Source organism: Corvus cornix, chromosome 13, assembly GCF_000738735.6.
Source record: "Corvus cornix cornix isolate S_Up_H32 chromosome 13, ASM73873v5, whole genome shotgun sequence".
Lineage (NCBI taxonomy): Eukaryota > Metazoa > Chordata > Aves > Passeriformes > Corvidae > Corvus > Corvus cornix.
In genome coordinates this window covers 7,245,893-7,261,787 of record NC_046343.1, presented here as the reverse complement: position 1 = coordinate 7,261,787, position 15,895 = coordinate 7,245,893, and the positions used below count along the sequence as shown (strand labels likewise).

At 50.9% G+C, this 15,895-nt stretch overlaps 1 protein-coding gene across 3 annotated transcripts in view; it reads right to left on the bottom strand.

Annotated features, from left to right (window-relative positions):
- FLT4 (fms related receptor tyrosine kinase 4) overlaps positions 1–15,895 on the bottom strand; it is a 57,731-nt gene that overhangs the window by 23,968 nt on the left and 17,868 nt on the right. For all 3 annotated transcript variants that reach the window (XM_039559721.1, XM_039559722.1, XM_010399770.3), the window contains exons 2-7: positions 12,210–12,306; positions 6,220–6,491; positions 2,417–2,529; positions 1,351–1,513; positions 962–1,101; positions 96–264 (exon numbers count right to left, since the gene is read on the bottom strand). In XM_039559721.1, the coding sequence (XP_039415655.1) occupies positions 96–264; positions 962–1,101; positions 1,351–1,513; positions 2,417–2,529; positions 6,220–6,491; positions 12,210–12,306 (954 nt within the window). The remainder of the gene's footprint in view (positions 1–95; positions 265–961; positions 1,102–1,350; positions 1,514–2,416; positions 2,530–6,219; positions 6,492–12,209; positions 12,307–15,895) is intronic.

Below are 15,895 nucleotides of genomic sequence, written 5' to 3'. Positions count from 1 at the left end.
AGGTGCAGGAGCCACTCTGCCCAAGCAGTCTGGGGATGGCTCTGCTGCAGCTGGGCTCTGGCTGTGGCTCTGCATGGCACTGGCAGATGCTGTACCGTGCACGATGACATCGGTGCTCTCCTCCAGCATCTGGGCACCATTGGTGGCAGTGCATGTGTACTTCCCCACATCCTGCTGGCTGACATTGTGGAGGGTCAGGATACTGGAGAGCTCCGTGTATGTCTGCAGGGACCGGCGCTCAGGCTCGATCACTGCTTGCTGCATCTGTGGGAGATGACAGAGAGAAGGGGATGAAAGACATCAGTAGGAGGGGGCTATGTGGATAGACTCCTCACAGCTGTGATTCCTGATGCTCAGTGCTTGCCTCTACCTGGACAGGTTTTTGCACAACTGACTGCCATCCTCAGGCATGGAAGGGCACATGTTCTGTGTACTGACTCCTGGAGGCTGGGGTCAGATCTTAGCATGTTTTGCTTGTATGTAGCCCAGGAACCAGGCTGGGAGCCCCATGAACTGAGTGATATTCTCAGGGGACTCCCCTGTCTCACCATTCAAAAAACCAGAGGATACAAGAGGGAAAAAACAGTGAGGAAGAGACCACCTCACAGGCTCTTGGTAACAAGGGCTCTATGATTAGAGTAGCTCCTTTTAAACCAATCATGTTTGCTCTGGATTTGCACTGGTGAAAGTGAAGCCAGTGGTTTCCTGAGAACCCCAGAGCAGTAACATCTCGGCAAAAAGGGAGCTTTCTGCCAGGAAAAGGGTCTTCCTTCTGTCTGCCTTCTGCTACAAAGGAAAAAAAATGGGAAAACACTCTGACCAAGATGTCCAGGGCACAGCATGGTTAGGATTGTGAAGCAGAGCCCTGCCAATGATGTGAAGAGGAAGAATGAAGGGTCAGGAGGGGGTGACTCAATGGGTAAGAGTTCAGTGCACAGGGAGCTGCTCTGTTTGCTGGTACCTGTTTGCCAGGGTAAGTCCACTGGAAGTGGACGCCAGAGTTGAACTCAGCCCACACAGTGCAGTTCAAGACCAGCTTCTCTCCCATTAGCAGCTCCATGGCTTTCTTGGGATACAGCTGGATGTCATAGAGCTCACTCCCTGATGCAGAAGAGGTAAGGAAAAGACATTTATGATCCAGTAACTCTTTGACTCAGACTGTGCAGTTATAGGTTTGGGAATGATCTCCTGCTGCATGGTGTATCTCTGTCTGACACACAGTAGAAGAGATATAAGCACCATGCAGAGTTTGTGTAGGTAGAGAGGACCATAACATTCCCATGAGCCACAGTGATGGACTTCAGAGCCACCCAAACTGCTCCCCTGAACCTTTCCAAATATAGTATTCACCTGCTATATGGATGATGAAGAAATTGGATTTGAAGACCTTCTTGTCAATTACAGTCTCACAGTGGACATACAGTAAGTCCTTGATCAAGTGTGTGGGTACCTGCATTCCCTTCTTATTGTCCCAGAAAGTGCTTTTCCCGTCAGGGTGGATGAAGAAATTTTGCTGGAAAAAATCAAGATTTTGCCAACTAAAATAAGAGGTTAACAACATTCCCACTCCACACCTCCCAGGCTTTATGCTGGCTAACACATCCCTTTTGTGGGAAGAAACGATGCAGCATCATGCTGTGATGGCCTCCTGCACTCTCCCCCTGAGGGTTTGCCATCTAGGAATCGTGGCCTCCCCTCTACCCTGAGCATCCTCATCCTGCACCATGAGCCTCCTTGTTTGCAGAGCGGGCCAGAGACTTCCAGGAATGGAAACTTCTAGAGATAGCTAAGGAAACCGATGCTGATGTCCCAAACATCAGCCCCACCGGGATGAGTGCTGACCTTGGGTAGTGTCCTTCCTGGGCAAGGGAAAGGCCCCTGGCCCCCAGAGTGTCCCTGGAGGCCTTTGTACAATAGTAACACTCATCCTGGAAGGATGTATTTGCATTGTAAAAAAAAAAAAAAAAAAAAAAAAAAAAAAAAAAAGGAAAAAAAAGGCGAAAGCAAAAGCAAACTGATAAGAGACCTGTTTTTAGTCATGAGCCCCAGGGCTGCAGCCTCCTCCCTTGGGGGGATGCTGACCACCTAGAGGGGTTGTAGATCACAGAGACGAGGCAAACAGGGGATGCTGTGGGGAAATGGGTTTAAAACAAAGTCTTGTTTTGTTTTATAGAGCTCCAGGGAAGAGAAGCAAGGTTGGCAGGAAACCCGTGGGGTCTGCCCAAGGGAACTGGACAACACAGCCTCAACCAGCAAATAAAATGAGGAAGCCAGTGGCTTGTACTTTCCATGGAAAATGTATCCCATGCATTTTCCTTTCCTGGCAGTGCCTGTCCTGCTTCCACTCAGGCAATTACAAATGCAGAACAAATGCAATACATCTCGGTCCAGAGTCTCCCAGCGGCTGAGCTCTCACCGAGGTCAGTGTGACGTTAAGATCTGGGACAGACACGAGGCATGGTACCCAAGTGTTCTCCTTCTTGCTGATGAGGAGGGTCTCCGGCTTGTTGATAAATGGCTGTTCAAAATCTGAAGAAAAGATACAAAGAGAACAACTACTAAAAAAGAAGAAAAAACTGGGAAAAGGCAACAACCAGTAAAAAAAGGAGGCTTTCTGAATTTCCTTAACACAGCACAAGCTTCACAGAGGGAATGGTGTTGAGCTGTTCAGCCCCATCTGCCACATGTGACAGTCAGAGGAGACACCTGGAGCTTGGGAACGCAAAGGCAGCCAGCTCCTCCACACCAAACGCGGTACCAGTGCAGCGGCACTTGTATGACATTTGGGCAGTGCGGGAAATGACCTCCGCTTTCCTGGAGCCCTCAAGGTCTCTGCCTGAGTGTGACCCTTTGTGAAAGCAATGCGTCGTGTCCTGGGCTCGGCGCCTGCCCAGCTGGTGGCTGTGTCCCCGCACAGGGCTGGCGTGGGGCTGCCGGGGCTGTGCTGCCCTGCTGCAGCGGCCGGCAGCGCGACCTTCCCGGGCGAGGAAGTGATCCGCAGCGCAATGGTATGCAGATGTCATCCTGCAGCCATCCCGGCCGGCAGATAAACACATGAGCTGAGCTTTCCAGGGCTGCCACCCCACTGCCGCCCAACTGCTGCAAGCACAAATATTGACAGGAAGAGCAAAACCACCCAAAAATAATCATTATGGAATGACTTAGCAAGGCCAGGGATGTCACACTAAACTCTGTGCAGAGCCAGTGTAGAATCAGCAGTGACCCAGGCTGACTAAATGGGATGAAGACAAAATTGGAAGAAACAAAGATTTGTGAGGCTGCTTGGTGGCCTCAGTGACAGATGATTTATTCTGTAGTATCAGCCCCTGCCTGCCCTTTTCCACAGGGGTTTATGCCTCATGGGGTGCTATCTGACACACTTCCTAGTGTCTCGAAGGCATGGTGTTGCCAGCATCTCTCCTCTGTAAATGTCCACCCAGCACATGGTCATGATTGGCTTTATTCATGGAAATTGTCCCCTGGGTGAAGGGGGGTCTATAAGGAGGGGATCGGTCTCCATCCGGGAGACACTGGGCTGCCTAAGAGTCCTGCTAGGGGTGATTTTACAGCTTTTGGCATGCTGTAATCAGACCAAATGATCCCAGTGGCCTACGTTTAGTTTTATTCACCTGTGTTTCAGCTAAACCACTGATTTCAAGGGAGTGTAGCATGAGGACCTCTGTTTGTCCAACTCAAGATTCTTTTCCTCTGATACCCAACCCCAAAAGAGACCCATCTAAAAGGACAAGTCAAAGATGAATTTGGAAAAGATCCTCACTTGTGGATTCTGTTTTTCAAGTCACATTGGGCCCAACCCAATCCAACCCAGTGCTCCCACTGTTAAGTGCATAAATCTTTAATTTTTGATCTATAAAGCTGCTGCTTGAGTGATAGTCATGCTGCAAAGGCCTCTCCTCTGTGTGAAGTGCTTTTTTCTAAAGTGTAGGTGAAACAACCCACACTCAAGAAACTGAATTGGTCAGCTCTTACAAAAACACAGATTGCCCAGAGAGTTCTTGTCTTTACTTCCTGGGGGTTTTTGCTACTACAGGATTGCTGACTTCTGAAACCAAAGATTTGTTTCCCAGTGTGAACATGTTCCTCATTCCTCTCCTGAGCCCTGGGCATGTGAGAAGGGGGAGCTGCACAGCTGCCAGAGGTGAGAGACCACAAAGTCCCCTTCAAGCTCAGATGGCAGCCAAGAACTGACTGATTTACTGGGCTAGTTTTGCTGCCAGTGAGCTTGTGATTCATGCATTAACTCCCCTCTCTGACAACATCACAAATTTCCTTAAGACTGCCTTAATGGGTCGGATGGGAATAATTTAGCATCTTCGTCATTAATATATGCTAAGCTTTATGAGATGTGGGCTGTACATAGCCTATCCTGCTCTGATGAGGCATTCTGTGTCTACAGTGCTATCTCTAGTTGTAATAAAATACACACCTAACCAGACACATGGGAAGGAGACACATGCATGGAGAGTTCATTTAAGAACTGAGCTGCAGGTAAAATACAGAAGAACCTATTTTTCCAGGCAAGTACAGATATTTTGTTCCTGGCAATTTCACCAAGCTCTCAACATGAGAAATGGGCTTGATGGATAAACCTGTGGTCTGATCATCCCGTCTCCGAACATCCCCAACACTTACATCAGCCCTTCCAAGCTCTCCAGGGACAGTCTCACGTTGCAGCCCAGTTGAGCAAGAACAGGCTTTATCTGAACGTTCTGCAATGGCTGTGGTTACCATATGCCTGGGTTTTCCTGACATGTCCCTTCTCCTGCCTGAAAGCCTGTCCTGTCTGGAAAGGCAGATTCTGAGGTTTCCTAGATGCTTGATAACCATAAGAGGGGACAGCCTGATTGGACTGAGCATGAAGGTGTGCCGTGTGCACAGCAGTGCTGCGAGGTGTTGGCAGGATCTGGTGCACACACGCCGTCCACAGGCACTGTGAGTCCCACAGGCCCTGACAGCGTGGGATTTATTGCCCCTAAGCAGCACCATGTGCACTCTCTGGTAAACAGGAGAGCCGCTCCTGAGCTGCAGGGAGGCTGGAGGTGAGAGAAGGTGGATCAAGGGGCAAAGTGGCATTTGCTGGATCACAAAGAAAATCAGTTCTTGCAAAAGCACTCCCTGCACGTAAGTTTTTGGGGTTGTACTGATTTTCAGCATATCTAAGAAGCTCTCTGTCTCCATCCTGATACAACCCTCTAGAGTGTCTGAACACCACTGTCCAACTCACAGATGTCTGAAATCCAGGCAGGCTCTGTCCTGTTTTAGGGTGGGCAGCATAGCCCATGGAAAGAGGAAGCAATTGCCCAAACAGACTGCAATTCCTCTCCAACAGCTGCCCAGCTTTTCTGATTTGCCCCTGCATTTTTCTCTGCATAGTTGCAGAGGCAAAATTGGCTTTGCCCTGGGACTTCTGAAAAATGCATTATATGTCATGATCTGCCTGGCTCATGACAACTGCACCAACTAATAAATGGGGGTGGAAAGAGAAATAGCTCAGCCAACTGTTTCCAGGGGACAGAGTTAATTTATCTTGCTGGAGCCTGCTGTGAGCAGTGGGGGAGATGGCAGAGGAGGAACCCCTGGGACACAGAGACGCTGAGTACTGACCCCACAGCCACTCCCTAAGCTGAGGTTCCAGCCCCAAGCCTGGTAACATCCCTCCTCTGCCAAAATACAACCCCGCTTTCATGGGCAGCCCCTGCACAGCATGGAGAGGAGCATCTGGATCTGTCACTGTGAAGCAGCTCAGGCCAGCAGGTCTGGGAACAGGTGGAGGCTGCACATGGAGTGTTTGTACCACTCATCCTCTCCCTCTCAGTCTCAGCTTTATGAAACACTACCACCCCTGGCCACCAGCATCTCAAGGAGCCCCCAGCTGCCCAGAAGATAACTCCTGTGCTTTTTTTACTAGTGGAGTGTCTCTGAGGCTAGGCTCTCACTCCTTGAATTCCTGCATTCCAACCCGGCTGGAGCAATGCCCCCAGGATGAGACATAATTGAATCCCAGGCGCTGCTGCCATGGATGGATATTGGTCCCCTGCACTTCCAGGGAACCAGCCCTTGGCCCCCTCCCCGAGGCTGCAGCAGCCACGTTCTGCCCTGGGAGGCACACGGAGATGTTTAATCTTTCAGATACTGTGTTGGTGCATTGGCTGCCCCACACTCCCAGCCTTGCAGGTGCACACCACCGACAGCTCTTACCTCTCACAAACACGTAGGTGCTGACTGCTGTGGTGCCCTCGATTTTGGCATCAATGTACTTGTAGTAGCACCGGTAGTAACCTGTGTGGTTCGCCTGTGCCTCCGTCAGCACCAGCACTTTGCAGTACGGCTTCGTGCCGGTCCCCTCGCAGTCTTCTTCTTGGATTGCCTGGCCGCTGCTGGGGGCTGCTGAGGCCACCAACTCGGTCTCCTCCTTCCCAGCAGGATCCACCTTGCCCCCTGGCCACGACCACTCCAGAGGGTGCTGGCCTCTAGACATGGGCGAAAAGCAGCGTTAGCTTTGGGCTGAGCATGGTGAACATGGTGGTGGCTTCATTGCTTGGTGTGACTCTGTGCACACCTGCGCATGGCCCAGCCAGCCACCGGTCTCGGGCTGAGGCACGGAGGAATGGCAATCCTCCAAGGGAAAAAACAGGCACAAGACAACCAGATTCCCTAAGTGCTGGGCAAGCAAAGGCTCATCCCCTTCCCCAGGCCACCTCTCTGGCCATGCTAAGCTGTAAGATATCAGCCCGCTCACAAGCAGGCCCCTCTGTCCCATGGCACTGTCCTACTGGTATGAATGCCATGACAGGGAAACACACAGGGCCCTGAAGGAAAGGTTCCATTTATTTTCTATTCCCTCTCATTATTAAAAGGGTCCAGAGCTATTAGGGAAACACATGGACGTGATGATTTCCCTTGGCTCAGTGTAGCTGCTGGCTGGGGCTCATTGTATGATGAATGGAGTGGGAAGAAGAATGGGGGAAGGAGAACAGACTGGAAAGAAGGTGAGAAAGAGAAAAGCAGGAGGGAGTCAGGGATAAAAGACAGCAAGGGGAAAACAAGGGGAGGCTCAGCTGACTGCCTTCTGGCCAGCTGCCAGCTGTTTCCTTCCCTGTTGCTGTGGGAGGGGGTTCCCTTGCTCTGCACAGCACCCTGCAGCCCCTCAAAACCCCAGTGGGCCTGGGGCTGCCGCCCCTTCCCACCTCTGCAGAGACACTGAGCTGCAAACACCTCTCTTATGGCATGACCCCAAAGCCTGTACACCAGCAGCCCAAAGACAGACAGAAAAGTCCAGGAACTCAAGAAACCCCCAGAGAGAACGTGCATGTGTGTATTTATATATAGCTGAGGATCTCCAGAGCAGGAGCTTGCATGTGCACACACGTGCCACCGTAGCTTGTTATAACTGCACTTGTTTACTACAAACAAAACAAGCTTTTATTCCATGCTGGAAGTTTCCTTCTGTGAAATCAGAGCCCCTTTCAGAGGAAGGCCTAGTCCCCACTTGAAAGTTTGCCAATATAGCTGAAAGTCACTTAAGTACGTGCAAAAAAAAAAGAAATGGGAAAAAAGAAGCCGTCATAAGAGACAGCTGTGGGGTAAAAATGGCCTTTTGTCAGCACCATTGGCTCTATGAGGGGAAACTGGGTTCATTTATTATGCAAGCTGGGAATAGACGTGTTGGCACATGCAGGTCCTCTGCCAGGGCTCTGCCAGGGCAGCTCTGTGGGCAGATGCTTTTAAGCACAGGCAGGCTGTGACCATCACCAGACAGCAAGAGACAGCGAGGAGGAAGTGAGATAAGGTGCCATTGGAGGGCACAATGGCTCAGACGCAATGAGGACAGGATTTCTGCCCAAGCATGGGGGAAAGACCTGCCCCTTTGTGTTTGTCTTCAGCAGCTGATTTATCTTCCTGCAAACTTTGCTCTCTTCCAGCTCGCTGCAGATGAGTTTGGAGAGAGTGTGCTGCACTCTTCCCCTGTCACCAGGCACAAGGGCTCTGGAGGCAGTGATGAGTCCTTGGGGACAGCCACACAGCCCCTCTTAACCCACTCAAACTTCTGCTTTCACTAAAAATGCTATCAGTGCCTGAGGCAGAACAGTAAGTACAGCTCTGGCAGCTTGTGTCCTTGAAGCACAGGCAAGCTTCTCCCAAGTACCAGAGTCTCAAGAACACTTCAATAAAAATAAGAACTGAATTTTGAGCTTTTTCCTTCCTATTCATGCACAGGGAAAATAATAGTAAAACTGATTACTAAACCAGGAACACCTGGTGGCCTCTGCCGTGGCTGTTGTTGCTGTGTCCACAGTCCCACTGCACTGGCACAGACCATGGGCTCGTCCCCACTCTTCACCCAGAGCTGAGAGCTTCAGACCAGGCATTTTTGGCACTCCACTTGGAGCAGGGTAATTGTAAAGGTCTCCAGCGTTTCCGCTTTCTGTTTGTTTACCTACTGGGACTTTCACACATTATCAGATCCACTTGTTTCATTAACCATCAAGGCCTGCAGTAGCTGAGTGACACATATTTATATAAACATGGATGGGCCAGAGTGCACAGATGTGCCGACCAGCCCGTGGGCAGCTCAACCCAGGCATTCCTTTCATTCTGTGCTTTCATTTCCTTTCAATGTCCATAGACTTGGTGGGGACACAGAAGGTGTGGGCATTACTGTGAGTCCAAATAAGTGTCACTGGTGTGTTAAGAGGACCACAAAGAGGCAGGAATGAGGGCAGGCCAGGCTCACATGGATCTGAATCTACCCTCTGCATTTGGGGAAGAGTCCAAGCAGCAGTTCTAGATGGTTCCCTCTCTCCTATCTGTCACCTTACAAGATTTATTCCCAAGTTGTTTTCTTTCAGCTCGGTGATAATGTGCCTCTTGGTGATGGAGCCTGCTGATGCCAGCTGGAAAAAAATCCACTGTAGGCTTCTTCACAGCTGTTTTCCTCAATCTTTTCAGCATAGATGCTCTTCAAGGGAGATGTTGGCACCCCTTGTCTTCAATTGTCTTTGAAACTCCCATGCGTGGTATGATGGGCAAAGCTGGTTGTGGCTTTGTGGCTTAGCTGGGACAAACCAAATTGCCCCCAGCACCACAGAGGATGTTCACACCAGCCACACACCTGTAGGAGAGAGCAGCAGGTGTTGTGTGTTCCTGGACACCGCTCCGGAGCAGTGGTTGTGGGGCTTTGCATTATCCTCAGGCTCCTTCAGCCCTGTCATAGTGCTCATTTCCTCCACGAGAGCCAAGAGGGCCCTGGGGTCAAATATTTCCTCTCTGCCACAGACGGGTTTGCACATCTGCGAGTCAGCTCTGTTAACAGGTCACTGGGCAGCAAAGGGCATCCTTGCCCTTCTTTTTCTTGCTTTGCTCCCCATCTGTGTGCCTGGCACCTGCGGGATGGGATGGGATGGGATGGGATGGGATGGGATAGCCAGGACAAAGTTGATCCCTGCAGAGGTTTCTGCTGTTGTGCAGCTGGCTCCTGTGGGGTTTACTCCAATGCCCACGAGCTGGAACAGCAAAAGCTCTCTGCTTTCCCCCTCTGCAGGCTGCCAAGGGCATGAAAGAAGAGATTCACAATATTCTTCCCTTCCTTCTCGAGATGGGAGCTAATAAAAGCTGCACTGTCCATTTGGGCATCATCCCCTTCCCCCTGTTCTGCCACATGCTTGGATCAAAACATCCCTGGGGCTCTCAGCCAGCCCTGGCACAATCTCTATTTTGGAGAATGTTCCTGCACTGGTGCCCTGCTCTGTCTGGGCCTCTCAAGGGTGCCTTGTGCTGGGTGACAAGGGAACATGACTGTATATGATGCCATTTGCAAAAGCAGAGCCCCAGCATCTGGTGGTTCCTTGTGTGTGTGTTGTGCCTTTGGGTATTTGTTAAGCATGGCCAGCTCCAGAGGCATTGCTTATCCCATGGCCTGGCATGGACTCTGATCACCGATGAGGCTTGGTGGGCTGTGGAGCAGGAGCAGGGCTGCAGAGCTGTGGATGTTTGAGATCCAGGCTGCTGCGAGGGAGCCTGAGAGCACAGCTGGTGGCAGGACTCTCACACTCGGTGGGTGAAGCTTGAAAGGTCTCCAGGGAGTCTCACACAGGGGTTTTGAGCTCGTCTTTCTTCTGAAGCACTGCTTCAAGCAGGCCCATACTCCTGGCTCCAGGGCAGCTCAAAGAGCAGCCAGAGGACATTGTTCTCAAGGGAAGACCAGGGTCAAACTGAAGTCACCTCCAACATGATGTTCAGCAAGAAATCCCTCGATTCTGGATTTTATTTTGTATTTGTTTCTGCCCTACCCTGCCCCACCACTCTCTCCTTTGCCTGTTCTCTTGGTGGTCTGCATGTTTATCCCTTCAGCTCCCATTAACACTAGCCAGGTCTTCCCAGGGTGGGCCATGGCCCAGAGAAGAGGTTGGAGAAGCAGCTGGGTGTAATTAGAGAGCCAGGGACCAGGAAAGATTCAAATGAAGTAACAGTGTCCCACAGTCAAAGTCCTCTCCTCAAGACAGACAAACATAGGACTGAGAGCTCAGAAGGAAAAGGGGAACCGTCTGGGCCATGCAGGAGATACTGAGATTTATCTACCTGCAGATAGTGTGAAGGACATTGCACAGCCCCATGGAGCACATCTGGGACACCGGGATGCAGAAGCAAGGAGCAGCCAAAGAGTAATACGGGCAGAGGGTACGTGGGTTTTAGTGCTGTTTGCAGAGGGCCCTGTGCTCTTTGGCTGTCCAGTTCAGTCTTTCACGGCTGCAGAAGACACTTTCTTTTACCACACCTCCAACTTCAGTATGTCCTTTCACCTTGGCTCAATCTATAGACAACAGTCTTGAAACTGCTTTCTGTGTCCCTTTCTGGGCCCCTGCTGAGGAAGGGTCTGCCCTGATTCTAAGCTCATTCAGAACAACCTCACTGAGTCTCCCCTCTTCCAAAGTTTTAACAGAGAGTGTCAGTTCCCACATCCCTCTGTGGAGAAAAGTACCATGGCAGAGCACTGGAATCCCCAAACTCCCGTCTGTTCCTCTATGCTCCCACAGTAGTTCTACGGCTGACCACAGTCCCCCACGGACAGCCATGGACAGTCCTCCAATTCACACTTTTCCTACATCTCAGCACACGTCATGGCTCTTCAAGTCACCGGATGAAAACAAGCCCACAACCACTCAGCTTCCCAGACCAAGTGAAATCAGTTCAGTAATTAACATCAACAACCTTTCCTCTGTCCTTCTCCCTTGGCTATGAACTGATTCACAAAGGAAAAGCAATGCCATCTGTTCCAGGAAAAGTTAAATATGTTTGTGACAAGACATGAACACAATGCCAGCCAAGTGTTTGCAGTAATTGCTCTGTGGTTATATATAACACTGAGAAACACCCAATTGAGGCCCACACTGAATTTAGATCCCCATTGGACCCAGCATTCAGATCCCAAGCATGGGTCTGTTTTCAGCTGCTGAAGGGAAACTCCAGGAAAATTGACCTTGGGCAATTCTCCCACTTGTTTATGTTTTTTTTTTTTTTACTTTCTGAGACAGGAGGCAGTCCAGAAAACATGCACAGCTGAGTGTCCCAGCGTGGATAAATCAGTTCAGGCACACCACCTTTTCAGAGCCACAGTGTCCAAAACAACCAGAGATTATCCAGCTCCTCTCACGGTTATTCACCCGACCCTGGCTGGGGCTTCTTTTCACCCACATATATAAAGGGAGAGCATTAAATCCCATCTTCCTAGAAAAGCTGGAAGCCTCTCATAGCCACCACTAAGGGCAGCATTGCCTTCTCCCATGGATATTTCTCAGTGTCTCCCAAATGCCCCACCAGATTTAGAAACCAGAACTTCAATCCTAGTGGCCCCAATGAGGTGAGAATAAGCAACGTCAGAGAAAGACAGGGAGAGTCAGGAAGACCAGTTTCCCTGAAGAGCTTACAAAAAAGCTATCAAATCACACAAAATTTTTCTCTATCTTTCTTCTTCTCTGAAAAACTACAGCAGAGGTTATCACTGAATCCTCTGAGACGTCTTTGGCTTCTTTTTCAATTAATTAGATGAATTCACACTTGGGGGATGTGGAAGATTTCTAGTCAGACATGCTAATTTTGCCAAGGTGTCCCTGGTGGGCTCTCCTTGCCTGGTCCTCCAACACTCGCCAGGTAAGAGTAGTCTAGACAGAGCCACACTTGCTGGTGCCTACCTGCAGGTGATGGTCAGTGTGTCCTTGGCGTTGATGACGTGCTCCTCCTCAGTGATGCTCAGAGTAGGAGGGGTCATAGAATAGCTGCTCACCAGATCTGTGGAGACACAGGAGAGAGGGGATGATGCAGACATCCATCAGCCTGGGCCCAGTGCTATGGGCAGCAGCTATCCTGGTACCACGAGCCCAGAGAGGGGCAATGGCTTCAGGGAACATCTTCTTGGGGTCTGCTCCTACAAGGTAGTTAATGCTGGCTCAGAGGGACACAAGAGGTTTGCCTGCAGAGGTTTGCCCTCCTGGCTCCATTGAGCAGATCTTCAGCTCTTGAGCCAGGGCCAGACAGCCCCTGGGCTCTGATAGACAGCCTAGCACAGATGAGGGCTAGAAAAAGAATGGAAGACCAGAAATTGGAGAATTCAGCTGTGGCCATTCCTCACCAGGTGAATGATACTGAGCTTGCTTGGACTAGGGCTCTGAAATAATCCCCTCTGCTAACCAGAGGGAGTCTGGCAGGAGATTTTTCCATACACATGTAGCTTTCTGTAATCAGCGGGACAAATCAGGGATTCCCAAAAACCACAATTGTGTTTGTACAGAGATGCTCTCCAGAGCCAGGAGGCATTCAAAGAATGCCCTTCTCCTGTGGCACACTCTCAGGTACAGTCACCTGAACAGGACCAATCCTTTGTGGATCGCAGCAGCCCCCTTCCCTGCACCACTGGACAGGCATTCCAGGAGTGAAGTTATCCAGGCTCAAGGACAGGCAGTTAAACATTATCATGCTTTTCTTCCAGTTTTTTTCAGAGAGAGTCCCACTTTCTGTGTGTTTGCACCTCTGGCATGCCAGACACGCACCCTAAGTGAGCTCCTCATGGACAAAACATCTCGAAGTACCGGTTACCCCCAGAGACTACTGTTGTTTTTCATCAGCACAATGTTGCTGACTGTCATTACTTCATGATCTTTATCTTAAAACTCCAGCTTCTGGAGATGTGAGATAATTCAAAAGAAATCTCGTTGACTGCAAAAACAAGCAAACTAACCAGAAATAGAGAGGGGAAAAAACATTATGGAATGTGAGGCTGTGAGTCAGGTAGGTGCTAAATGCTAAGGAAGAAAAGAATGCAAAAATATGCTGCTAGCTTGACTTTCTACAAAAACACGAGGTTTTTTGCAACTGTGTTCTGTATATGTCTGTTTCCTTCCCTCGTACCATTCAAAGCCAGGTATCAGAGAGATCTGTCAGGAGAGGTCTCAAGGATGTGGTGTTTTCACACGTTTCACAAGCAGCTGTGACACCTCTCTTCCAAAACTGTGACCTTAGGACTACAGATCTCAGAAGTGCTGTGGTAGAGCCATGAGAGCCTCAGGACAAGAGGAAATGGTCTTAGGTTGCACCAGGAGAGGTTAACATTGGATATTAGAAAAAATTTCTACACTGGAAAGGTGGTCAGGCATTGGAACAGGCTTCCCAGGGTAGTGGTAGAGCCACCATCCCTGGAAGTGTTCAGAAGACATGCGGGTATGGCACCTGGGGACATGATTTAGTGGTGAACACGGTGGTGCTGGGTTAATGGTTGGACTCGATGATCTTAGAAGTCTTTTCCCACTTTAATGATCCAGTGATTCTAGAAATGTTTCTCTATGGGGAACCCTAACACAGGAGACAACAAATGGCCACCAGCTTCTCAGACACAGGGGTGGCATGGGGATCCAGGCTGGTGGAGAAGGCACAGTGCCCAGGGCCCACCGCCACCGGGAGAGGCTGCTGAGGAGGACGCGGCACTGAGGGACGTGCAGAGCGGCACCGCCAGCACTGCCAGGCCCGGGCTGCCGGCCTTGTTCTCCCCAATTGTTCTCCACTTCCTTCCCGCCTGCGCACGGCTCTGAGGTGGTGTCCCCATGGCTGCCCCCATGGCAACAGCAGGGTGACAGCCATCTCCCCCACCCCCCACCATCTCCCGCCTCCCCTCCACTTGCCCACATGAAGCAGTGTCAGCCCAGGGGCTGTCCTGGCCCACCTCCGCCTGCGTGCGTGTCCCGCTGCCACGGCCTGTCTTACAGACACCTCTCCCTCAACAACAACAGCAACAACAGCAACAACAGCAGCCATCACTTGTCACTCAACACACGGATCGGTGTCACTGTGGTCCCTGGGGCTGTGTGGTGCTCAGCCCCCATGGAGGACACCCCACCTTGTGCCTCCAACCTCCCCTTCCCCGACGGAGGGGACGTCAGATGTCACACAGAAAAAATGTGCCCTGGGGCTGTGAAAATAAATGACCGCATTTTTTGTAAAATCCCTTCAAAATGTAACAAGGTTTATTAAAAAAGGAGGCGGGGGGAGGAATCTGTCTGCTAAGCTGCGTTTCCTATTAATGCCGGACACACTTATCCCAGTGCAAACACTGCTCTCCAGATGGCCACAGTTTGTCTGTCCATTGCCCCAGGGAGCAGCTGGGGGTGCCTGCCACCCCCACAGTGCTCAGCCCAAAATGCAGAAGATAATGGCTTGCATGGGGCTGGCTGGGGACAGCAAAACCTCTCATGCTGTGCATGATCTGGGGCAGTGAGCAGAAAGGTAATCCCCAAAACCCTGGCAGAGCCAGGTCCATTGCTGGCTGCAACAGGCACTCAATCAGGTCTTAAAACTGGCGTGGTCCCTCTGCTTGAACCACTAAGTAAGTGCCAAGGTGGCAGAAGTCTCTTGGCTAATGCTGTGCTCCACCACTGGGGCTGGGGGGAGCAGGACAGCAGCAGAAATAACCCCCTGCCTCCCTTCACGTGCTGCCTGGTGACCTGTTAGCAAACAACACCAGGGGGTGGAGGGGAAGAAAGGAAAAGTACGATCTGTGCAGGTTGGGGCTGTGGGATTCCTGCAGATGCATCCTGTCTATGGCCCTCCGTGAGTACAACAGGAAAGGAACCACTGCTCACTCCGAAAGCACCGCGGCGCGGGGCTGGGGACACTCCTGCTGCTGGCAGCACTGCTGGGCCAGATCTTCTGGCCATCCAGCCTCTTCACTGGCCCCAGACTGCTGGGAACTCTGGGGACTCCCTGCAGTGGCTCACGCTGGGGACCCACTACTCATGCTGATGCCCCACACTAAGCCTGGCATCTTGGGATGCCAATGCCCAGAGCCACACACGGCATCCAGGACAGGCAAAGGGATGCACAGAGCCATTCCCAGCCTGCAAAATCATCTTCAAAGCCATTGGCTTTCCCTGCAAAAATTCTCTATCACTCTGTGCTTGCCAGATGGATCCACCCCATTGCTGGCCTTGCCCTTTCCCTCCCTGCGGGAGCATGTGCCCTGCCATGGCTCTCTCTTGCGTTTCACTCTCCCCAGCACTGAACTTGGTGCTGGGTTTGGCCATTAAATCTCTGCTAACCGACACACAGATGGTTTGTGTCTCTGGCAAATCCCAGGGTGCGAGGGAGATGTCTCCAGAGCATGGAGTGTCTCCTCTCCTCTGAGTCCCTCCTTCCCCACCTCCAACCCCTGTGATGCTTTATCTCCTCAGCCCTCCAAGCAGAGCCCGCTTTCTCCCGCACATCCAGTTGTGCCCTTGCACAGGGAGAGCATTAATGTAATTAAAAAGGCATGCGGCAGCTCTGGCTTTGTTTTTTCAAGATGGTTGCAGCTTTTTTCAAGCGAGTTGGCAGCAGGATATTAAAATAAACA